At 55.6% G+C, this 23661-nt stretch overlaps 1 protein-coding gene across 2 annotated transcripts; it reads left to right on the plus strand.

Moving 5' to 3' along the window:
- Positions 1–1029: 1029 nt before the first annotated feature.
- Positions 1030–23047, plus strand: NLGN3 (neuroligin 3). Of its 2 annotated transcripts, XM_040630824.1 has the most exons (7): positions 1030–1234; positions 3806–4459; positions 8979–9038; positions 10833–10982; positions 17311–17496; positions 19611–20400; positions 21042–23047. In XM_040630824.1, the coding sequence occupies exons 2-7, from the start codon at positions 4003–4005 to the stop codon at positions 21883–21885; spliced, it is 2487 nt and encodes an 828-aa protein (XP_040486758.1). In that variant the 5' UTR covers positions 1030–1234; positions 3806–4002; the 3' UTR covers positions 21886–23047. The 2 variants fall into 2 exon arrangements, with proteins under 2 accessions (XP_040486758.1, XP_040486766.1); XM_040630832.1 differs by lacking the exon at positions 8979–9038 and having other exon boundaries at positions 1031–1234; positions 21042–23046.
- Positions 23048–23661: the final 614 nt, after the last annotated feature.

Here is a 23661-nt window from a genome sequence, read left to right on the forward strand (position 1 = left end):
GAAAACTTGAAACTGTTGCCCCCGTGTCACATTTGGAACTGTGGCAGGGTCACCTGCGACCCCTTTGCCTTCAGGTCTGGGGCCCTAGATCTAAGGCTATTCAGGAGAGCCAACTAACTGCTTTACTACAAAGGAGTCTTCTGGTATGCCCAGCTGGGGCTGGAAGAGGACCAGCCTCAACCTGGTGGGTGGGTGGGACCAGATGATTTGACAACTTCAGGGGAACATCTAAGCCATAGTTGCACTGGCAAGGGTCAAGTGTGCTGGTAAAACCAGGAGCACCAATCAATACCCAAGTTCTAGAAAAATAAAAAAGAATAAAACAAAACCCCGCTTTGAGGTCCACGACGCCCTCGCTCATGTGGGACTCAGCGAGTTTCAGAGCCGTGTGCACAAGGAATGAAACTCCGGACAGGGTGCAGGCAGCCGTGACCGAAGCTCGCTTCTGATCTGTTCTAGCCTGACATAAACATTCTGAGGAACTGCAGGGTTAGGGGGCTCGCCTGGGATAAGGGACACTCGAGGGACTCGGGGTGGGGGGTGGGGGCTAAACAAACAGGACAGGTGCACTACACACGGAAACACGAGACACAAAGACAGCGGGATCTGGAGGGGAGAGCCTGAAACGGTGGGGCAACTGGCATGCTGACAGTCTCAGTCTGACATGGCCCAGCAGCAGCAGCAGAAAGGAACAACGTTGACCTTTGGGAGAGTGACAGGATGAGAGCCAAGTGCCCCCACCCTCTGCTCTTTGCTGCCTGAATCGCGCTGGTGCTAAGGAGGGGAGATGTGAGGGATGCTGAGCAAGGTGGAGGCTCGTCTTTTGTAGAGTGTGACCGGGGGCTCCGGCAGACGGTGCCTCAGTTTCTCCCTTTGTATCAAGGTTTCAAGCTTTGCAGGTAAAGTTTGAGCTAGCTGCCCTGGAAGATCACCTGTCTTGATTTGAGGGGTGTGTGTGTGAGAGAGGGAGAGAGGGCGAGCCAGGCGTGCTTAAGCATGGGAGGAACTGGGCCATGCCCCAGGACTTGAGCCATCTCTGGCACAAAAGGAGTTAATGGCAGGGACCGCGCCCCCCCGTGTCCGGGCACGCGCAGCGCGCCCCCTTGGTGCGCGGGCACAGCAGCCAGGCTGCCGGAGAGCAGATCTTGGGGATTCAGGTGCGGAGCCCTTGGCCTGGAGGCGATATGGGTGGTCCGCGGCCCGATTCAGTCGCTCGCAACAGCCCGGGGAACAGGTGAGGCCGCCTGCCCCGGTCTCTCATCCTCTAGCTGCCCATACCTTGCCCCAATCCTATCCCTTCCCAATCCCGGGCTCCTCCGCTCCCCAGCCAATGCTCCCCATCCTTCTCAACCCCCTGTTCTCCATCGGCACCCCTGACCCTCCAATCCTCCCCCGCTTCTCTTCTCTCCTCCACCTCCTCCCTGAATCCGCATCCCTATCATCCTCCCACCCATGGTCCCTCTCTTTCCACAGCCTGGCCGCATGCTCATCAAAATACCCCTACTAAGGGCCCCGGCCCTATTCCTGTATTGCACATTGCCAGTTCCCCCTCCCCCGCAGTGCAGCCCCATCCCTCTTCCATCATAGCATCTCACAGCCAGGCTCCCTCCCCCACTCTCTGCAGCCCCCCTCCCCCCAAGGCCTTTATCCTATCCTCCCCCATTCCAATGCAGCTTTGTCCCCCAATACCATTCTGGACCCGCGTAGCCCCCAATACTGCAGTTCTCGATACCAGTCCATTCCTGCACAATGCCCCTCGCCCAATACTGCTCCAGCCTCCAAAGTACCCCAGATGCCACTCTAATCCCGGAATTGCTGCCTCCCCTTGTCTTCTCCCAAATTGCAAGTTGGACCAGGATGGAGATCTTGGCCTTGGGGACGCACAGTGGGTCCTAGGGTACAGAGGGCGTTTGGGGGTCGGCGGATTTGTCTAGGTGTTCAGGGGGGAGGGGCTGCAGGGAACTGACTCAAAGGGGACCGGCATTTGGCACTGAAGGGTTACTGGAGAGGGAGGCATCCCGAAGGGGTTAATGGAATTTGTGGGGAGGGGCGGCACCGAAGGGGTTAATGGTGGGGGGGGTTGCTGGCGGGGAAGCCGTGTGAATGAGCGGTCTGTGCCCCAGAGTTGCCATNGAGACGGTGAATGGGGGGATTGTGTGAACTCAGCTGCGGACTATACCCCCCCATACACACACACACACCCACTCCCTCCTGCCCCACCTCCCTACTCCTACCCCTTCCTTCCCTTTCCCCTCCTCCCCTCCCCACCCCGGGTGCATTCTGGGCAGTGTCTGGGATCTAACCCTCCCCACCATACTTTGCTCCCCATTTCCTCTGAGCCCCCACCCCTTTAGTCGCTTTGCCCTCCCTCCTCCTTCTTCCCTCCCTCCCTTTCTCCTTCTCTCTCTCTAGCTCTCTCTCCCTCTATCTCTCTCACCCTCCCTCTCCCTCCTTTTCCTTCCCTCTCCCTCCCTCTCTTTTCCTCTCTCTCTCTGTCTCTGTCTTTCTCTGTCTCTCTCTCTCTCACACACATTCTCATTCCCCTCTCGTGGTGGCGGCCGATTGCCGGGCGTTCCCAATCTCCCTCCCCCACCCCTTCAGCCAGTTCTTAAAGGAGCAGGCCAGCGATCTTGGAAGGCGGGAGAAATAGGGAAAACTAAATTGTGTGTGTGTTTGTGTGTGTGTGTGTGTGTGTGTGTGTGTCCATGCAGCAGTTTCTGTGTGCGCCTGTATGTATGTGTTCGCTGTATAACTGTGTGTCAGAAAGCCTATGTGTCTTGAGTGTGCTGCTATTTCTGTTTCTGTCTCCACCTATGTGTCACCATTATGCTGCATGTGTCTCTAGGTATTTACCTATGTGGTGTGTGTGTGTGATTATAGTTCAGTAAGTCTCTGTGTGTGTCTCTGAATGTATTTCGCTGTGATTCTCTGGCTCCGTGAGGCTCTCCGTCTCAGAATGTGGGACTAGAGGAGGGATCTCCGTGGGTTTGGACTATATGTCTCTGTGAGCGAATATCGTGGTGTCTGTGATCCTGGCTTGGTCTCTCTCACTCCCTTTTTTGAGTCTTTGTGACTGTATCTCCGCGAGTCTCTGAGTGTGTGTCCCCCACACTCCGTTGTTTATTTTACACTGGCTGAGCATCAACAATGCCTGGGGTTCTGGGCAGCCTGGTCTCTGCCTCAGTTCCGGCACTTGTGAGTTAGAGCTAGCCGACAGAAAGGACCAACGCTTGAGAATTTGGGAGCAGCGAGGGCTGAGGAGAAATGTACAGGAGGGGCACAGGAGGGTCTGGGGACCCTGGGGTGTGGCTGTCCTGCCCTCCCCCCACCCACCCTGGTTGACCGGTGAGGGGGTCTCCTTGTGGGACGCTGTGCCTATCTTCTGCTTTTCCTGCTTATGCCTTCGAACCCCAGAGTGAGGTTAACGATCCTACCCTCTCCTGGTGTGGGAGGTCCCCGTGTGGGGTTAGTGGGTCCAGGGGTCTAGAGAGTTCACATGCTACTTTGGCTCCGGCTGAACCCCCACCCCCACCCCATGGGCTCCGCTGGCTGAGGAGTTGGAATTGGGGACTTGGACCTTGCAGTGGCAACAACTGTCACTGGGTCCATCCCCTAGGATTTTCCAACCATGGCCAGGCACACAGACAGGTTCTGAGTGGCAGTGGAGATCATCGGTGGGTCCGCAGAACCTCGGGCATGTGAGACCTCTCCTAACTGTGGGAGAACAGCCCGGAGCCCAGCAGGGCCCCCAAAGACTCTGACTCTGTGGCCATCTGGGATGACGCATACTTCCCTCTTTCCACAGGCCTGCCTGGCCCTGAGGGGGTCCCCTTTCTGAAGCTGTGGTGCTTGGACAACCTCTCTGCATTGCCGGGCACCTGTAGGTGTCCCTCGAGAGCTCGGTCTTGAGGTTCAAGTCAGTGTGGCCATGAAGGGGCTGCCTGTCGGGCTGATGCTGTGACCCTGGAGTCTGCCTTTCCTGCCAGTCCCCCTGCCCGGAACATGTGGCTGCGGCTTGGCCCGCCCTCGCTGTCCCTGAGCCCCAAGTCCACGGTTGGCCGGAGCCTGTGCCTCAGCCTGTGGTTCCTCAGCTTGGTGCTGAGGGCCAGTACCCAGGCCCCGGCGCCCACAGTCAATACTCACTTTGGGAAGCTAAGGGGTGCCCGGGTACCATTGCCCAGTGAGATCCTGGGGCCTGTGGACCAGTACCTGGGGGTGCCCTACGCAGCTCCCCCCATCGGCGAGAAACGTTTCCTGCCCCCTGAGCCACCCCCATCCTGGTCGGGCATCCGGAACGCCACACACTTTCCCCCAGTGTGCCCCCAGAACATCCACACAGCCGTGCCCGAAGTCATGCTGCCCGTCTGGTTCACTGCCAACTTGGATATTGTCGCTACGTACATCCAGGAGCCCAACGAAGACTGCCTCTACCTGAATGTCTACGTGCCCACGGAGGATGGTGAGTGCTGTGGCCAGGCACTGCGCCCTCCCTGCCTCCCCCCTCCCTGTTGTGTTTGTGGCTTGCATGTGGTCGTGTGCCCTGCAGCATGCCTCTGTCTGTCTGTGAAAATGCTTCTAACCATCACTCTGCTTGGCCTCCCCTTCCTCCTCCCTGTTCTTCCCTCTCCCAGCATTGTCTGAGCTCCCATGTGTGAGTGACACTGTTACCAGGAGGGGCCTGGCCAGGCCTGAGAGCTTTGACAGGTCTAGGGCCAGAGCGCTGGCTGGGGGTTCCCTGGGGGAGTATGGGTCACGGCTGGCAGCTGCCCACGGGAGGGTGCTGGCTCCACCAGCCCCCGCCCCGTTGCCATTCCGCCTGCTTTGAAAGGTGGTAGGTGTGTGTGGCTAAGGGAGCTGGGTGCGTGTGGGGGGCGGGGGGGGGGCCAGCCTGGTGGGCATTGCTTAGGTGCCTCCTCTTTGGCTAGCCGATGCCTCCTCCCGCGGGGCTCACGCTAAGGTAAGTGACAGAAACAAGGAGATGGTGGGACAGGCTCTCTGCCATGTGCCGCCTGCAGAGCAGCTCTTGGGGCCTGGGGGGGTGGGGGGTGCATGCCCCTGGGCAGAGGCCTCCTGTTATTTTTTAGTTTTTTATTCATTTTACAGTAAAGCGGATTTCCAAGGAATGCGCCCGAAAGCCCAACAAGAAAATTTGTAGGAAAGGAGGTAGGTAGCGAGCCGGCGGGGAGGGAGAGAGAGAGAGAGGGAGGGCTGCCTGCCCACCTGCCCTTGCCCCCCAAGGACCCAGCCTTCCTTCAAGTAGCCCAGGCTCAGGGGGCGGTCGGTGAGCAGGCCTGAGCTCCACCTTAGCCAAGGGCCCTGGCTGCTCATCAGGGAGGATTTGGTGGCCTGAGGCAGGTTCAGAGCAGAAGCTGCAGCGACCCCGTTTCTTCCGATCTTCCCAGCCCGGATTCCACCCTTATGCGTGTGCCAAAGACAGAGCCAGTGGTTCTCTCTTGAGCCACCTCGGGGGACACTCTAGGCGGCCAGGAGGGAGCCAGAGGCTCTGCCCTCTTCCTGGCAGGGCAGCCACCGGCTCATCCCTGTGTGCTCCTTCCTGGGTGCCAAGTCTAGACTCAGCTCTCCGGCCCTGAAGTTTAGACACAAGTCATTCTGCCAACCGCCCCCCACCCCTCTGGCCAGAGCACAGCTGTGTGACCAGCCCCCCCACCCCGGGCTAGTCCGGTGGCAGACCTTAGGGGTGTCTGGGAACCACAGACCCTAAAGGAGGCACGAGATCCTGAATTTTACATTTACCTCTTGCTGGGAGGAATGTGCTCCCCCGTAGAAGTAATTCTTCCTGTTCGAATACCACTTCATGTTTTCTGCAAAGCGCTTTCAGACTTAGCTCGTAAAATCCTCCCCAGGTTTCTGGAAGCTTATAAGGCAGGAATCAGTTTCCCAATTTTACAGATGAGGAAACAGGCCCAGGGGAGTGACTTGCTGCTGCTCGAGGCCCTGTCGCTGGTCTGTGGCAGAGCTGAGACCCAAACCCGGGTCTCTTGACCCTCAGGGCCGTGTTCTTTCCACTATAGCATGCAAGGCAGCTCCCATCTGGTCATTCCCACCTCCCCGACTCTGAAAACAGTGGTGAAACGGGGATGGGCTGGGCCAAATTGGAAACAGGAACAGCTTAAGGAACAGGTGGAAAATCACAGCCTGATCCCTACAACCTTTTGGCAAGCTTGGAGTTTGTTTTCCTTTGAAATCCTAGGGCAGGGTTTCCCCTAGTGGGGTTGTCAGGATTCCTGGGCCCGGATGCTCCCCGCTGAGCAGGAATCTCAAGGGGGCAGATGCCGGGAATCCACATGTCGAGCGCGTGTGTGCTGAGTGCTCTTGACGCACCCAGAGCAGGGAGCGGGGCCTGTGGCTCTAGGGACAGTGTGCCACCACATCCCGCCGCCCAGGCCAGGACCGCACACGCAGCAGGCGATCCGCAAACACTTTTTCCGCACAAGTGAGGAAGCATGGTGGCATTGCAAAATACGAGTGCAGGGCTGGGAAGCACAAAGCCTGAGGAGAGAGCCCCAGCCCTCGTGCTAACTCACAGGGAGACTTCAGGCAAGTCTTTTCCTGGAAGGACCTCTGCTTCTGCCTCTGAAGGTGGTAGGGGGATCATTGGGGCCTTACCATTCCACTAGCCTGTGAATGAACTCAGGGAGAGGGTCTCTTAAACCTGCTCCTGTGGGTTACTTGCTTGGGTGGGGGGTGGGGAGGGGCAGGGAGAGAAGATGACCTTGACCCGTTGTCTAGGAGGAATGATCTCCCCAGGGTGCCAGTGAGAGCCCAGGGCAGTCCGGTCCTGAGAGTCTGGCTAGAGAGCTGACTGGAAGTTCCAGTCAAATGCAGACATTGACCCGTCAGGATCGTTGACTGTGGGCAAGGCCAGATGCTAGGCGCTCTTGGGCTGTGGAAGGCTATGAGGTAGGGGCAAGATCTAGACAGAACCAAAGGCTTCATCTCTACTCTGACGGAGCTCCTATCCTAGTACTGAAACCCAGCCGGTCCAGCTAAGCCCCACAGGCCAAGCTGGGAAATGAGTTCCAGACAGCGTGGAGGAGGGCATTTGGTCATTCCGCTGCTCAAATTAGTTCCCCATCCGGGGCCGCCTGGCCATTTGGAGCAGAATTACAGACCCGGGTTGTTCCACAAGCGCTAAGCTGAAGGAGGAAAGGCGTCTATGCAGAGGAGGGTGGGACAATGCAGCAACCCAGGGGCACTCCTGGCGTTGGGGGGGGCAGTAGGGCCCCACCTTCTAAGTCTGTGCCCATGCCGACTGAGGGATTTCCAGGAGGAGGACCTGCCCCCTCCCCCAACTTCCACGTCCAGCAAATTGGAGGGAATTCATGTTTCAGGATGAGTAAGTCCCTTCCGTTTGGGGCGCTGTTCATTGTGTGAGTGATGATGCCCCGTGCCCCACAGGGTTTCTGAGCGCAGTCCTGGCAGGTGTTAAGACGGTAGGTGCCACCGGAAGTTCGGGAAGCTGGAGGCCATTTCTGCCCCTCTGGGCCCTGGCTGTTGCCCTAGTTGAAAAGCCATTTTGTAATATGAGGGCGGTTCCTGTTTTGATTAACAGCTGGAAGGGAATTCAGTCACCAGAGCCCGGACCAGCTGGGAAAGAGGGCTATTTGCTGCCTTCAGGCTGAGAGTATCTGGTGTCACAGACAAGAGGGTAAGCCCTAGGGTGCTGGCAGAATGACCTCTGTCTCCCCACTCTGCCCAGCGTCCGGGCAGTAGGTCCTCTTTCTCCACAGCCATGCTCAAGATGCACTTCTCATCTCCTTAGAACAGGAAGGAGAGTTGGTGCCAGCTTACCCACAGGTCCTAGATGTCTCTCTTCTCTCCTCTGCTCCCTTCTTTTCTCTCCTTCCCTTCCCTACCCCCCCAAGCTCCACCTCCTTTCTTGCTGATTTTTTCCTTCCCTCTCCCCCATCCCCAGAAAGGTGGCATGGTGCAGTGGAAAGACCATGGGCTTTGCAGTCGAGCAGACCTGGGTTTGAATCTTTCCTCTAGCGCTTCCTAGCTGTGTGATCTTGAGCAAGTCACTTTACCTCTCTGAACCTCAGTTTCCCCATCAGTGAAACAGAAATAGAGACAGTACCTACTTCATTGGGATGTGAGGATCAAACAGTATGGCAGAAGTAGAGTGTCTGGCACACGGTAAATATTCGGTCTATGGTAGGAGCTGTTATATCATTATTCCTCTGTCTCCCCCCCACCTCTGTCTCTCTCTCCATCTCTCTCATGTCCCTTTTGCCTTCTCCCATTCCTCCTTTCCCTCCCTCCCTCTCTGGCTCTCTCTAGATCTCAGAGCAGTGCTTGCTGCTCTTAGGCCTGGTTCCTGCTCACAGGAACCCCATTTGCCGTTAGCCAGAGCAGGGGGCCCCTGCGAGGAAGACCAGAGGGAAAGCTTCATCTCCCATTTACTCCTCTGGGAATCAGGGTCAGCTGAGGCCCAGCTTGAGCCTTCCCACCGGGCCCAGGTAGCTCAGGGCTGGGGGCCCCAGTACCCAGCTCTGCCCTAATAGCTCCATCTTTCCAACATTCTGGCAACACCACCTGTCACCCTCAGCGCCTGCCCCTGCTCACCAGCTCAGCCCGCCTGTGTACACATGTGCAGCCCCTGCACCCGGAGGAATCCTTTCCCTGACTGGGTCTCTGGCTCTCTGCCCTGGCCCATACGCTGCTCCCGCCTTCCTAAATGGGAAGGTAGTCGGTTGAGATGGGCTGTTGGGGCCAGGGAGGCAGGCCAGGGAGGTGCAGGGAGGCCAGCACAGCAAGGGCCTGCAACACCATCATCCTGATGAAGGTCTGGGCCTCAGCCCACCCATTCCCTCGGTTCTTGCCATCCCTCCTGCCTGTCCTGGGCCCAAGCCCAGAGCTGGCTTGCTGGGCCACACTGCAGTCATGCTGTTTTTGAATTCTCTCTCTGTTTTGTTCTCTGTTCTGTGCTGTTGTGTCTCCCCGTGTCTGGTCCCCAGGATCCGGCGCTAAGAAACAGGGCGAGGACTTAGCGGATAATGACGGGGATGAAGATGAAGGTATTTGGGGGCTGCAGGGCGCGGCGGCTGGTGCATGGCACAGAGCCCCTCCCCTTCTCGATGGGGAGAAGCCCCGTCTGTCTGTCTGTCCGTCCGTTGGTGTGTTTCTGTTCCTATACGAGGCTGTTGGGCTGTTCATCCATCTTTGGCCTGGTTGGCCGCTGGGAGTTCCAGGGTGATGGACACGGCTGGCTGGCGGGAGCAGGGGACCACAAGCAGAGCCATGGGGAGGGCGGCCTCCTCGCCCTGGTCCTCTACCCCCATCCTCAGTCCTATAGTACAGAAGCGGGCACTGCCAGAGACAGCTCCCACACACACACACATCTTCTGTGGCTCACGGGCACCTTCCCCTACTGATCAGCAGGGAGAGTGGAGAGAAAGCAGGGCAGAGGGAGGGTGAGGAGAGGCACAAAGGAGACCGGATGGCGAGGACATACCTGGGTTTCACTGCGGAGACACCTGTGTTTTGCGAGGAGACCGGCTCCTGGGAGAGGGGCCCAGCAGGACGCTAAGCTGAGGAGTGAGGCAGTGACAACCAAAGGGGCTGGAGATTAGCACCACCTAGAACCTCCCCGGCCTCCTCCCAGAAAAAGAGACATGGCCTCGGGGCCACGGGCTGCAGTAGGCTCCAGACAGGGCCAGGAAGGCGTGGGCTAAAATGCCAGGCTGAGGCCTGGACGCCACAGCCCAGTCAGTAGATGGCATAAGATCCTTGCGTGATGGTTGAACCAGTCTGCCTTCCTCCTTGGGAAAAAAGGTTGTGTTTGCTTGGCAGCAGAGAACATTCCCTTCTACCTCCCTGCCCTGGCCCTGCCCCTCCACCCGTGGAGGAGCCAGACAGCTGGGGGGGGGGGTCAGCTGGTGGCTGGTAGGGCTGCGCTGGTGTGGCAGAGTGTTGGTCCAGCTCACACACTGAAAGGCTGCAGGTCGAGGTGGTCAGGCCAGGAGCCTTCTCCTGACTGCCCAGCCCCAGTGCTGCCGCTGTGCTGTCTGGCCTCGGAGCAGCCGCTTGGAGGTCTCTCACTGAATGGCCTCTGGGGAGGCTCCATCTTCATCCTAATGCTGACGGGGGACCGGGGGGGGGGGGCGGCCGAGCAGGGTGGGGGAATGTCTCATCCTTAGTTCTGCCCCTCTCCTTTCTCCCGTCCCCAGTGCTTCCAGTTAAGTCTGCCTGATGCCCAGGGGACAATGGGGTAAATGAGCACATGGCTGAGAAACCATGTCACTAAGGTTTCCTCCACCCCATCGCTGCCATTCACTCCCTTTTACCCACATCCTTCCTTGTTCTCTCCCTGTGCCACCCCTTCTTCCCACCCCTCTTGTCTCTGTCTGCACTGGGGGACGGCTGCTGCCAATGGCCGTATTTCCATGTAACTGGTCTAGTTTTGGGGGTTCCAGGGCTTCCCAGCCCCCACTCTCTGAAGCCATGTCAGGTCCCAGGACTCCTGGGTGCCCCGGGGCAAGGACTCACTTGAGCCAGCTAAGAGACCAGCCCTGCCTCTTCCTCCTGTTCCCGGTCCCCAGGGCCCAGCCTGGGCCTACCTAGGCCCAGCCGTAGCAGGTGTGGCTGACTGCCTTCAGCTGGGAGGCTGAAACTGGAGTCTGTAAAACCATCTCTGGCCGAGGCTCGAGCTCCGGGCCGAGCAGCCCCATGAGTCCCGCCCTCAGCGTGGGTGGTGGTGTCCTGGCACCTGGGATAGCTTTGCCACCCACGACCCCCCCCCCTCAGGGCTCGTGGGGGTGGGGGAGGAAGGGCATCCTACCCAGCCTGTGTCTCACCCCTTCTCCTTGCAGACATCCGGGACAGTGGCGCTAAGCCCGTCATGGTCTACATCCACGGAGGCTCTTACATGGAAGGGACAGGCAACATGATTGATGGCAGCGTCCTCGCCAGTTACGGCAACGTCATCGTCATCACCCTCAACTATCGGGTTGGAGTGCTAGGTATGGTTCTCTGCTAGCTGCCTTGAAGGAAGCTTGGCTTTTCAAGGAAGGAGGAAAGAATGCTGGGGATTTAATGCTGGCTTTGGTTCTCTAGCGGGTGCCAATGTCCAGAGTCAAATGTTGGCATCACACGGTCCCTACCCAAGTGCTGGGAGCTTCCCCACGTTCCCAGGCCCTTCCCTGGAATGTCGTGGGAAATTCAATTTAACCTCCACACTTTCTCTTAAGTCTCAAGCCAGGTCTCTGCTTTCAGACCGTTGCTTGCCTGAGTTTCACAGGGTCCGTGAATTTTCTAGAGTCCTTCCCCCATCCATCCCTACCCACCCAGGCCCACATCCCTAAAAGCCCCACAGATACACAGATACTCCTTCTAGCCAGTCACATATCCACACGCTCACATACCCTCCCATGTCCACACATCCACACTGCCCACCGCACACCCCATGCATACTACTATTTCTCATTCACCCCAGAAACACACACATATACCCATACACATATAGACCCCCACATCCACAGCTACAGGCTGCCTCTCGCACACGCATGTTCCCTCACCACTCCATAAACACTCCACCCATACAGTGTTCCCCGCACACATAGCCACATACCATATACCCCTATCCACTCCACATCCATACCCCATATGTGCACAGATCTCTCGGACTCCCCCTCATTCCCGTGTATCTCTCCCTCCACATCTCCATATCCTCATCTACACCCACACTCACACTTCCTTCTACCCCCACGTGTACGCTCTACACAAAGACCCACACCCTGCACTGCCGCATCCACACACAAACCCCACACGCTTATACCTTGAATGTATGTAAGTATTCCTTCCGTGTATACGCGCACATACCCATATCCCCCTGCACACCCCACTTCCACATCCACTCGAACACCCACATGCGCGCGTATGTCCCTCACCTTCCCCGTGCAAACGCAAACCGATATTCCCCCTCCCTATGCATATATATCCATACCTGCACGTCCACACCTCCTCACGCCGCACATCCACAAATACTACACACACACCCCTCAGATCCCTGTTTCCACGTCTCCATGCGCGTCCCAGGCGCTGCATGTACGTATCTCTCTGCCATATACACACACCCAGAGACTTCCTACACGTATACCCACATTCCCACGTATACACACACACGCACATAGACACTCCTCCCGTACACACACGTACATATTCCCCCACCCACCCTACCCAACAAACACATACACACTCATGTACCCCCACTTGGCCTCAGATCCATACTCACGCACACACCTCTCCTTACCCCCACACGAGCGCATAACCCATGCTTACATACCCCGTGCATATATATACACACACGTACTCATTTCTACTACTCTCTCCACGCCCACATCCCATATACTCCCACACATACACGCTTACTTCCCAAATGCCTCCTCGTACGCACCCTGTGCCCTTCCCCCACACCCCCTGCCGTATGCCCGCTGGTCTTGGTGATGTAGGCTGCCCCTCTGTGCTGTCTGTTCCTTGCTGACTGTTACTGCCTACCCGAGGCCAGGGTCCTGAGGTAAACAAGTACCTTAGAGAGGGAGATGCAACATAGCGGGTCTTGCTCCCTTTCGGACACTCACCCAGGCCTCCGAGGGCACATGCAGCCGCGTAGCCCTGTGACAGCGGGAGGCAGACAGCTTCTTGCCTGAAGGGCTGGTGTCTTCCAGGTTCCAGTGGAGGGGGAGGCTAGGCCGTGCATCAAGTCTGGAGGCCTGGGTGCCGCACCAGCCATGGTATGACTTCTTCCCTGCCCACTCAGCTGACAGGACCTTATTTTAATTTGCTTCAGAGTGTATTGTTTTTGTCAGTTCCAGTCCCAGAGGGCCCGGTGCTGCGTGTCACTTCCGGTACAGTTTACGAGCCCAGAAAGGCAAACTTTTCTTTTTTCTTTTCTTTCTTTTTTTTTTTAAAAAGATTTTATTTATTTATTTGTCAGAGAGAGAGCACAAGCAGGGGGAGGGACAGGCAGAGGGAGAAACAGGCTCCCTGCTGAGCGCGCAGCCCGACATGGGGCTCAATCCCAGGACCCTGGGATCACGACCCGAAAGCAGACACTTAACCAACTGAGTCACCCAGGTGCCCCAAGGTGACCTTTTCTTGACTTACCCTCAACACTCGGTGGGCTAGCAAGACACCTTTTTGGGGTTCAGATTGGAGAAGTGATATTCCCCGAAAACGGTGGAGCCCATGTCCCTTCAAGTGGCATGTGGATCCCGGGGATGAAGTGCGCATGGTGTCTCTCGGCGCTCTGGTAGGCTTGGGTTTCATGGTGCGGCCACTGCTCCTCTGTCTTTCCGAGTTGCCCCAGACATCCCGGCAAGTCTCTCTTGAGTGTTCTGTCCTGTTAAGAAAGGGGATCTGAGTCTCTGACAGTAAAGGGGAAGTGAAGGTGGCTATGAAGCCACACGCTAGGGCTGCACAGTTCCTGAAGAGTTGGGAATTTCCAGAAGGAAGCTCACACACATAACCAGCGACGCACACGGTAGTTGAAGGCCAGAAGGAGTTTTGCCACCGTATTTTCTTAGTGAGAGTGATGGAAGATGTTCAACTCGGCTGCTTTTTAAAATGAGACATGCAGAGCTCCAATTCTGTCGGTTTTATTGGAAAGCACAGAGAGTACAAAGAATGTGCCTCGGTTCCGTATGATTGGACCAGCTAGGAATGCAGGAAAAGAAAGGGTGGAGGAGCAGGGGGAAGGAGGGGAGAAAGTGAGGAAGAGAAGAAAAGGACAGGGGGAGAGAAAAGGGGACAAGAGTGACACCGAGCAAGGAGACAGGAAGGAGAGATTCAGGATTTGAAGCATCACTTTGACAGCTGTGGGCTGCCCAGGGCCTGTCGCCGCTGAGCGTTCCCTATGGTATCCTGGTTTGCTGATTACCTGACAACCCTCCTGCTTCTCTAATCGTGAGGCTTCTACATCAGAAGCTCCTAACCTTTGGGGGAGTCGTGGACCCCTTTGAGGTTCTAATGAAAGCTATGGACTTTTTCCCCAGAAAAAGGTACACACACACACACACACACACACACACAAACCTATAGAAATGGTTCTGTGGACACCACTGAAACTCATCGAGGAAACTCAGGTTAAGAACCCACCCCCGTCCCGCCCACTTTACAACCCCCCAACTCATTCCTCATTCAGATAACCAGAATGGCACATCTGGGGACAGGAATATTATTCTTTGGGCTTCGGCTGTGAATGATCAACATAACATTACCCAAACCTCAGAAGGAGTCACAAACTGAGATTTGGTCCAAAGTTCCCCATCACCTACTTCCTGTGTCTCCTTCACTGCCCGCTCTGCAGCACAAATGTAATCAGTAAGCCACTGATTGGATTCCGGGTACATGCAAGAGGTTTCTGTCTCTCGGTGCCAGATGTAGAGCCTAGATCTGTCCCTGACACTTGGGGATTTTGTTGCATAGCTGAGACTCGGTTGTTCTGTGTCTTCATGCATCCCAGATCAGGCAGCCGGTTTGGGACCCCCAAAAGCACGTACACGTTCACCCTTCCTTCAGCTTCTCTGGAAGCACGGAGCCCAGAAAAACGGTTTACTCTGAGGTGTTTCTTTGGACATCTCAGGTGACTCATCTATTTGGAGAATGCCACAGGCCAGTCCATGGACCCCATCTTATTATTTGAGGAGCCCCCATGGGGCTCGAGACCAACACAAGAAAGGGGACCCCAGCAAGATATCAGACATGGATATCCCCGGGGCTCAGGAAGTAGGGGCTTGTCAGGTTTTCATCTGGGTTCCAGAATTTAATCGTACATCTTTGCTCGGGTACCCTTCAGGCAAACCGGACACCTGGTAAACGCCAAGCCTTGAGGGACAGAGATGTGTGGGTTTGGTACGATGTGCCGGGTGCCCTCGTCTTCTGTTGACAGGCGCCTTACCACGGACTGCAGTGTCAACCTGAGCCCGGGGAGCCGGTCTCAGGTTTATTCTGACCGTTCACGAAGTGTGTGGTGTTTTAGCCCCCCTTCTCACGTGGTTTCCGTGGATGGCTGAGTTTACTGGGGCCCTAGCAGTGAGCGACGGCGCTCCCACACCGCCAGGTTTTGTGTGTTCATGGTTGGTCACGTTCACTGGCTCCTCTGCCTCAGCCCATTGGATCCAGCGCTTCACACAGGACTCTTGTAGTTGAGACGGTTGACGTGGCATCATCCGCGTGCTTCCGCGCTTCTCGTCCCGGGGTTGCTGGGAGCCAAGGGAGCAGAAAGGGATGGTTGGCTCCTCCACCCAGCCCTTTCAGGCCTTTGTTCCCAGCCCAGGGAATCGAGACACGCTGGTGAAATCTACTTTACTACGTTCAAACAGCGGGCTCTGCGTGCTGATAGGACAGATGCATTGACACATTTCACGGAACGCTACCTCGGCCAAGGCCGAAGTCAAGTCTGCTGCGGCTTAAGTAAGAGAGAAGGGGAGGAAAATATGGAGGAAGGAGAAAGGCAGGGAGAGAGGACAGGAGGGCTAAGAGAAATGCGTAGTTGTTCTTGATGAAGGGTCTTGGGCTTGGACAGCTGGGTCGGATCTCGGTCAGCAGACTTTTTCAGACTCGCACAGCACCTTCAGTGTGTGAATGGGCCAGGCAGAGGAAGGGCTGGTGCCCTTGTCTGGAAGAACAAGGGCTCCTCCGTTCATCCTCCTTCAGGCTTTCTCGAATTCCTTCACATTTCCTCACCCGGAACCTGGAGCTAGAGAAGGCTTGCGACTAGGTCCTGAGAGGAATAACTAAGTACTTTACATCCTTAATTGTACCAAATGTAAATTAATAACACCCTTGAAGAGGGTGAAATGAGCTCTTTCGCAGAAGCTAGAAGCAGGAGGACCCGAGAAAGACAGGGATGAGGTCTGGCACCTGCTTGAGTCTATCTGAATTCAGTCTCTGCCCGTGGCCTGCCAGGACTGTCAGAGAGCTCCCTGTGAGCTGAGGGGGCCTCCCCAAATGTGGCCGCTCACAAAGTTGATCCCAGGTACTGCAAAGGAGCTTTTAAACGGGGAGTCCAAAAAGACCGGTCCAGGTAGGGGTGTCCAACGTGTAGGAGCACCACAACTACCCACCTGGAAAGAACCCTTCTGAAAGCCTAGGGCAGGAGAAGATCGAGCCTTCCAAGGAGCCCAGGGATCAAGGAAGGGAGATGAAATGAGGCAGCACGATTAGTCTCAAATGGAAGCAGGGTGGAGGGGAATATAGGACATCTCTGTGGGATAGCCAGCAGGTGGGCGGGAAGGTGGTCTCCATGGCAACCAGTCTCCACAGCAGCAAATCCCAGCAGGTGGGTGGGAAGGTAGTCTCCATGGTGACATGTCTCCTCAGCAGCAAATCCCAGTGGGTGGGCGGGCGGGAAGACCTGTTTCTGTGGTAACACACTGCACTGACTTCCCCATTTCTCCACCAGATGAAAAAGATGGTCTCACCCAGTGGTTTTCTAACTTTAGCAGGCCCCAGAATCACCTGGAGAGCTTGGGAAAAACAGATTGCTGGGTCCCCCTCCCCAGAGTTTCTGATTCATCGGGTCTTGGGAGGTGGGGACATGAGAACCCACCCTGAGAATGAGGGGAAGGGGCCACCTGAGGCCCTGGAACAAGGTGCAGATGGACTAACATGGACGGGAAGGGCAAGCAGAGCTTAGGGATCATTGCCTTTCGGGACCCTCCCTTCCTTCAGAGAGAGGAGGAAGGGGAAAGAGAAGTAATTATAGACTTAACAGAGTGCGGAGCGTATTAGAGATGCTTATGTTTGGTTTATCCTGGCTACAACTCTTTGAAGTATTTTTATCTCCGTTTTACAGAAGAGGAAACTATAGCCCAGATATTTTAAATAACTTGCCCAAGGCTATACGGTCAGTAAGTGGTAGAGCTGGGACACGCACGAACCAAAGACCATCTGACTCCAGGATCCCTGCTCTTTGCAGTCTATGTCGCCCTGGTTGGGGGGGGGGGTTGGGTAATGTCCTGGAGAGCACATCAGGGGCCTGGCCATTTGCAGTTCTTGCGGCTTAAGTCTCCCAGCTGGAGGCGTCCTCTCAAATAGTCTGGAGACCCCCTCCCTCCACACTGGAGAATGGGGGTGGGGGGCAAGGAGCCGATCCTTCCTATATTGAGAAGCTTGCAAGCTGCAGCTTGCAGAAAGGAGCAATGGTACCTGGTAGCTATAGGTGGAAAGACCCACGCTGTGTGCCTCTCCTCCGTCCTCATGCCCCCGCCCTGTCTCCCGCTTGCCACCATAACCCCCAATCCCCCATCCCTCTGCTTTCACTGTCCTCATGCCCTTTGTCGAATCCAGGTTTCCTGAGCACCGGCGATCAGGCCGCCAAGGGCAACTATGGGCTCCTTGACCAAATCCAGGCCCTCCGCTGGGTGAGCGAGAACATCGCCTTCTTTGGTGGCGATCCCCGCCGTATTACAGTCTTCGGCTCAGGCATCGGTGCATCCTGCGTCAGCCTCCTCACGCTATCGCATCACTCCGAGGGTGAGTAGCGCTTGGGGCCAAACCTCAACGAGCAAAGTGCCGGCTGCCCACCCTGAGCCTCAGGCCTCCCGGGGTTCAGAGTGCCCAGGGGAATCAGCTGGCCCTCTTCTACCCGCTTGGCATCCCTTTGGGGAGAAGTGGAATGGAAATGTGCCTCTCGGGGGGAAGAAGTCCTTCTCCCAGTGTGAGAGAGGGAAAGAGAGAATCGAGAATCCCATTTACATCTTGAGAAAGTAAAATCCTCCTGTTGTGGGAGTCGGGTTTGGGTGAGTGGGAGTAGAATGTCTATCTGAAGGACAGTGGGGGTTTTTTTGGTGGTGGTTTTTTTTTTTTTTTTTTTTTTTGGCAAGGGAAATCTTTCAGTTTGGGAAGGCCATGTGACTTCAGGATAGAGATCTCGGGTGGGAATTAGTTTTTAGGTGTAAGAAACACTCATTCTCTGCCTTTCTCTCTGAAGAACAAGTCTGTACAGGAGGAGAACTGTCCTTAAGTGGGGAGATGGGTCTGAACAGTGAGGATCGCTAACCTGTGGCGTGGGCCTTTTCTGAGGGGTGGTGATTGACCTCGTAGCCCACACCAGACCTCCTCCCAGGCTGGGCAACCCAAAGGCACACTCTCATTCTTAGCCCAGACGAAAGCCTCTCTCCTTGCTCTGCTAGTGACTCTTCAAGGGAGCCAAGCAGGCCCTCTTTGGCCCAGCAGGAAAAGTTCTCTTCACCTCTGGACTGTAGAACACATTCTATCTCTGAGAGCCAAAGATGAGCTTCTCATGAAGAAGAGATCTTCCTGAAATAGGTGCCCTTCTCTCAAGGAAGGAAATCTGTGAGAGAGGGCAAGGTTTTTTTGTTGGAATCAACCCCGTGAGTGAGGGATATTCTCACAGGAAGACTTTCGATGCCCTCTTGGAAGAAGGCCTGTCTGTCTGAGAGAGAAAAATCACCTTCTCTGACCTAGACATTCTGCCTCTGTCCCTCCAGGGACTACCCCGGTGAGGGAAGACCAGGGTGGGTTCTGCATCACACCTTAGAATGTGTTTCCAGGTGACAGTGATGGGAACAGGGATCCCTTTCTCCACAAAGGGGGGTGAGGTGACTGCCTGTGAGGGTGCCTCTGTCTGAAAAGAGGATTGGTGCCTCCTCTGATTGGGAACTATTTCCCTGGGAGGAGAAGGCCTTTCTTGGAGTGGTGCTGCATTCTGTCTCCGAAGGGGCCTGGCTACCATAAAGAGTTGTTCTTTCAGTCTTCTGCAACTGATTCATGGAGAATCATCTTTTGAAAAGTGAGGCTCTCTCTTAAGTAGTAATCTATATTTCTCTCCCTCTCTTTCTACGCATGCCAACTGCCTTTCTCTCAGAGGAAAGGAACTGTGTGCCTGAGGGCCAGATGATCCCTTACTTGGGAATGTTGGGGCCAGGGAGAGCATGATACCCCCTTTTCTTCTTGGGGGGCAGGAAGAATCATCCATTTTTTTAGTTTGGAGGACTGGCTCCCTCTTTGCTAGGGGAGAATCTGGATCTGAGGCATTAGTAGCTTCAGGAAAAGGAAAGTCTCTGTGGAGACTACATGCTGGGAGGGCACGTTCCCTGGAGACATTGAGATCCCAAGGCCTTTGCCCTCGGGAATCTTTCCCCAAAGTCCGAGAATGTGAGGCTCTCTCCTGCCTGCATTTCTCATCTCTCATGAAAAAGACCCCTTTGTGGTGGAAGCGCCAGCTCCCTGGTGGTGTGCTGGCACAGAGCTGGGCCCAGCTGGGCAGGAAGCAAGAAGGGAAGACAAGGAGAGATAAAGAGAAGGAGCATAAGGAAGCTGATGTCTGGGACCCAACGGGTTAATTCTTTCTGGCATTTCCTTAACCCCCAAGTTACCAACCCTCATCCCAGAGCAAGGAAGCAAGAAGCAGGCAGGGGATCAGTCAACGCAGGGGCCCAGCAACCCCTCCTCTGGTCCTAATCCATCATCCCAGCCAGAAGGTCCCTTCTTCCTTCGTAGCTCATTGCACCCATAGGGTAGCCTCAGTGACAGAGGAGTTTAATTCGTCCCTCAGGGACAGGCAAGGGAGGCCTAGGCTGTGGGGGACGCGACGAATCTGACCTGGTGCTGCTTGTCTTCTGTAGGGCTTTTCCAGAGGGCCATCATCCAGAGTGGTTCTGCCCTCTCCAGCTGGGCTGTGAACTACCAGCCGGTGAAGTATACCAGCCTGCTGGCCGACAAGGTAGGCTGTAACGTGCTAGACACGGTGGACATGGTGGACTGTCTTCGTCAAAAGAGTGCTAAGGAGCTGGTAGAGCAGGACATCCAGCCAGCCCGCTACCATGTGGCCTTTGGCCCTGTGATTGATGGCGATGTCATTCCTGATGACCCTGAGATTCTCATGGAGCAGGGCGAGTTCCTCAACTATGACATTATGCTAGGTGTCAACCAGGGCGAGGGGCTCAAGTTCGTGGAAGGGGTGGTGGACCCCGAGGATGGCGTCTCTGGCACTGACTTTGACTACTCAGTCTCCAACTTTGTGGACAATCTGTATGGCTATCCTGAGGGTAAGGACACCCTGCGGGAGACCATCAAGTTCATGTACACAGACTGGGCAGACCGTGACAATCCGGAGACACGCCGCAAAACACTAGTGGCTCTCTTCACTGACCACCAGTGGGTGGAGCCCTCGGTGGTGACCGCCGATCTGCACGCCCGCTATGGCTCACCTACCTACTTCTACGCCTTCTACCATCACTGCCAGAGCCTCATGAAGCCTGCTTGGTCAGATGCAGCTCATGGGGACGAAGTACCCTACGTTTTTGGTGTCCCTATGGTAGGCCCCACTGACCTCTTCCCCTGCAATTTCTCCAAGAACGACGTTATGCTCAGTGCTGTCGTCATGACCTACTGGACCAACTTTGCCAAGACCGGGTAAGGAGAAAGTGGGGGTTGTTCTTCTCTGGGACCCCAGCATGCCTTCCCCTCTGCTCCTCTATCTAAACCTCTTCCATCATTTCCTTTTTAAAAGATACTCCCGCAAATCTTGCTTGGTGACCTCTTCACCCCCTTCCTACTTCCTCCTCTGGAGACTTTCGTGCCATTTCTTCCCTCAAAAATGTGGTCGAGTCTCAGAACTCAGTTAGCATTAGGACTGAGCAGCAGGGAGAGTTACTGGCAGAACTACAGGATTTAAGGTTAGATGGTCAGAGGCCAAGTGAAGTGGGAATACAGTACTTTCATAAAGAGCTTTTCAAGGGTTCTTGGAAAAACTGGGCAGCCAAAAAGATTGGTGGATGCTCGGTAGCACGGGAGAAGAAAAAGCATCTATACAATGACCTTACAGGATGGGCACAGGGAAGGATGAGCCAGTGTCCCTGATATGGTGGGCAATAGGAATTCAAGGCCCGGGGAAGAGGAGAGATGTGGGTAGAGGGAGGGACCCTGAAAAAAATGGAAATGTGGGAAGTTCTGGACCGGGGAAGAGGTTCAGAAGTGGGTGTGAGAGGAAGAATGCTGGGCCCTTTGCTCACCTAGGTAGAGTGGTGACCCCAGATTTCCATGTGGTATTTCAGGGATCCCAACAAGCCGGTCCCCCAGGACACCAAGTTCATTCACACCAAGGCCAACCGCTTTGAGGAAGTGGCCTGGTCCAAATACAATCCCCGAGACCAGCTCTACCTTCACATCGGGCTGAAACCAAGGGTCCGCGATCATTACCGGGCCACCAAGGTGGCCTTCTGGAAACACCTGGTGCCCCACCTATACAACCTGCATGACATGTTCCACTATACGTCCACGACCACCAAAGTGCCGCCCCCGGATACCACCCACAGCTCCCACATCACCCGCAGGCCCAACGGCAAGACCTGGAGCACCAAGCGGCCGGCCATCTCCCCTGCCTACAGCAATGAGAATGCCCAAGGGTCCTGGAACGGGGACCAGGATGCAGGGCCGCTCCTGGTGGAGAACCCTCGTGACTACTCCACCGAATTAAGTGTCACCATCGCTGTAGGGGCCTCCCTCCTGTTCCTTAACGTTCTGGCCTTCGCCGCTCTCTACTACCGCAAGGACAAACGGCGTCAGGAGCCTCTGCGGCAGCCCAGCCCTCAGAGGGGAGCCGGGGCCCCTGAATTGGGAGCTGCTCCTGAGGAGGAGCTGGCAGCATTACAGCTGGGCCCCACCCACCATGAATGTGAGGCTGGTCCCCCCCATGACACACTGCGCCTCACTGCGCTGCCCGACTACACACTGACCCTGCGTCGTTCCCCTGATGACATCCCACTCATGACACCCAACACCATCACTATGATTCCCAACTCCCTGGTAGGGCTGCAGACATTGCACCCCTATAACACCTTTGCCACAGGGTTCAACAGTACTGGGCTGCCCCACTCACACTCCACTACCCGGGTATAGCTCCAGACCAGAGCACAGCCTATCTCCTGGCTCCCTCCCTCCCAGATCCACGGACACACATGCACACACAGACACACATACACACACACACACACACACACACACACACACACACATGTACAGACATATATGTATACGCACGCACCCACACCCGACAGCAGACCCACCTGCACAAACATAGACAGATGTGGACATGCACCCGCATGTGCAAAAACACAAATAAGGAAGTAAACCTGAACAAACCCTTCAAATGGGGACGCAAGTGAGTCCTTGAGAAACCGAGGACCTGTGGAACAGCAACTGAAGCCAGCTCCCTGAGCCTGATCACAGACACTCCTGGGGGACCGAAAGCACCAGCTGGACACCCCCTTGGTGCTCACCTTCCGCCTCTCTTGGAACTGCACCACCCACCAACTCCAGACTTGGGAGCTTTAAAGAGCAGAGTAGCTCTTTCTCCCCCAGACTTGGTCTTTTTTCTGGGTCTTGTTTTTGTTGATTTTTTAAAATAATTTTGGAACACATGCTTCTCCAACCCATGAGTGCAAAGAGGTTCCGGAAGGGAGGTTCCAGGCCTATGTCTGTCTGGCTCTGGAACCCCCAGTGCTCACACAATCCGCTGAGGAACATGACCCCCAAGAAAGAAACAGATTTGAGCAAGACCATGGGGTGGAAGGAGGAAGGGGCTACTGCTGGATGGGGTTGGAGAGCCATAGGGGAGAACTCTCCAGGCATCTCTGTGTCCCTGTGGAGGGCTGTAGAGACTGCAGGGTGACCTGCTTTCCCCCAAAGGCCAGGAGCATTGGCCTGGCTAGACCAGGGGACCCTAGATTTGGTGAATGAGGTTCTGGTAGAGGCTGTCATTATCTGGCCCCTGGGTGTAATCTGGGTTCTGCCTCTGCCCTTGGGGTAATGGTATCAGAAATTCGCCCCATTTTCTTTACAGAGTCTCTTTTGTGTCTGTCATTTCTCTTTCAAAAAGGCGGTGTTTTTTTTTTGTTGTTGTTGTTGGCTTTTTTTTTTTTAAAGAAAAGTTCTTAAAACACTAACGGAAACCCATGGAGTTTGTCCTTTGTAAAAATTTTAAACACAGTGTCTTGATATAAAAATAAAAAATCCAGTTAGCACTCCCAACCTGCCTCCCTTGCACAGGCCTTGCCCCAACAGACCTCCCAGCAGGGTGCCCCTGTGGGCTAGGAATCCAGCCTGCCTCTGCATCCTGTGCCTTTAAGCTGAGACAAGTCTGGGCTACAGTCTGCAGCTGCCCCCCCCCCCATGCAGGCCTGTCCAATCTTAAGCAGGTTGCGGTCCCTGTACCCCCTGCCCCACCCCCAACGTTCTGGGTTCTTGCGGCTGAAGCTTTCTCTCAGCACCAGGGGCCTCCTAATGAAACGGCAAAAAATAACACTTCCTCCTTCTCCATCCTCCTCCTCTTCCTCCTCCCACTCACCGCAGCCAGCCGCTGCTGCCACCACCACCATTACCACCATCCTGCCCCCATCCTGGACTGGGGGCTGGGAGGAGGTGTGAGCTCTAACAGGGCTGAAGTTCTTTCTCATATCTGACTCCAGTGCGCCATCAGATATGCGGACCCCCTGGCCTTGGGGGACTGACAGAGCAGGTGCCCTCTCTTCCCCAGGGATACTTGATTCCGGTTCTGTGACTTACACGTGGAGAACTCACTGGAGCCCTGGCAGTGATTTCTCTCTCTTTCCGGGATTGCCATCAGAGGCTCGCCCGTCAATCCCGGGTCAGGAGGGCGGGTTCAAGGGGGGCTCC

The sequence above is a fragment of the Ursus maritimus genome, assembly GCF_017311325.1.
Source record: "Ursus maritimus isolate PB19 chromosome X unlocalized genomic scaffold, ASM1731132v1 scaffold_X1, whole genome shotgun sequence".
In the NCBI taxonomy this organism is placed as follows: Eukaryota; Metazoa; Chordata; class Mammalia; order Carnivora; family Ursidae; genus Ursus; species Ursus maritimus.

What these genes read in the sequence shown, in the direction of transcription:
- NLGN3 (XM_040630824.1), top strand. Translation starts at nt 4,003, where the DNA reads ATGTGGCTGCGGCTTGGCCCGCCCTCGCTGTCCCTGAGCCCCAAGTCC. An exon ending in TGACGGGGATGAAGATGAAG is followed by an intron (nt 9,039 to 10,832) that starts GTATTTGGGGGC and finishes TTCTCCTTGCAG; the next exon opens with ACATCCGGGACAGTGGCGCT. An exon ending in GCTATCGCATCACTCCGAGG is followed by an intron (nt 17,497 to 19,610) that starts GTGAGTAGCGCT and finishes TGTCTTCTGTAG; the next exon opens with GGCTTTTCCAGAGGGCCATC.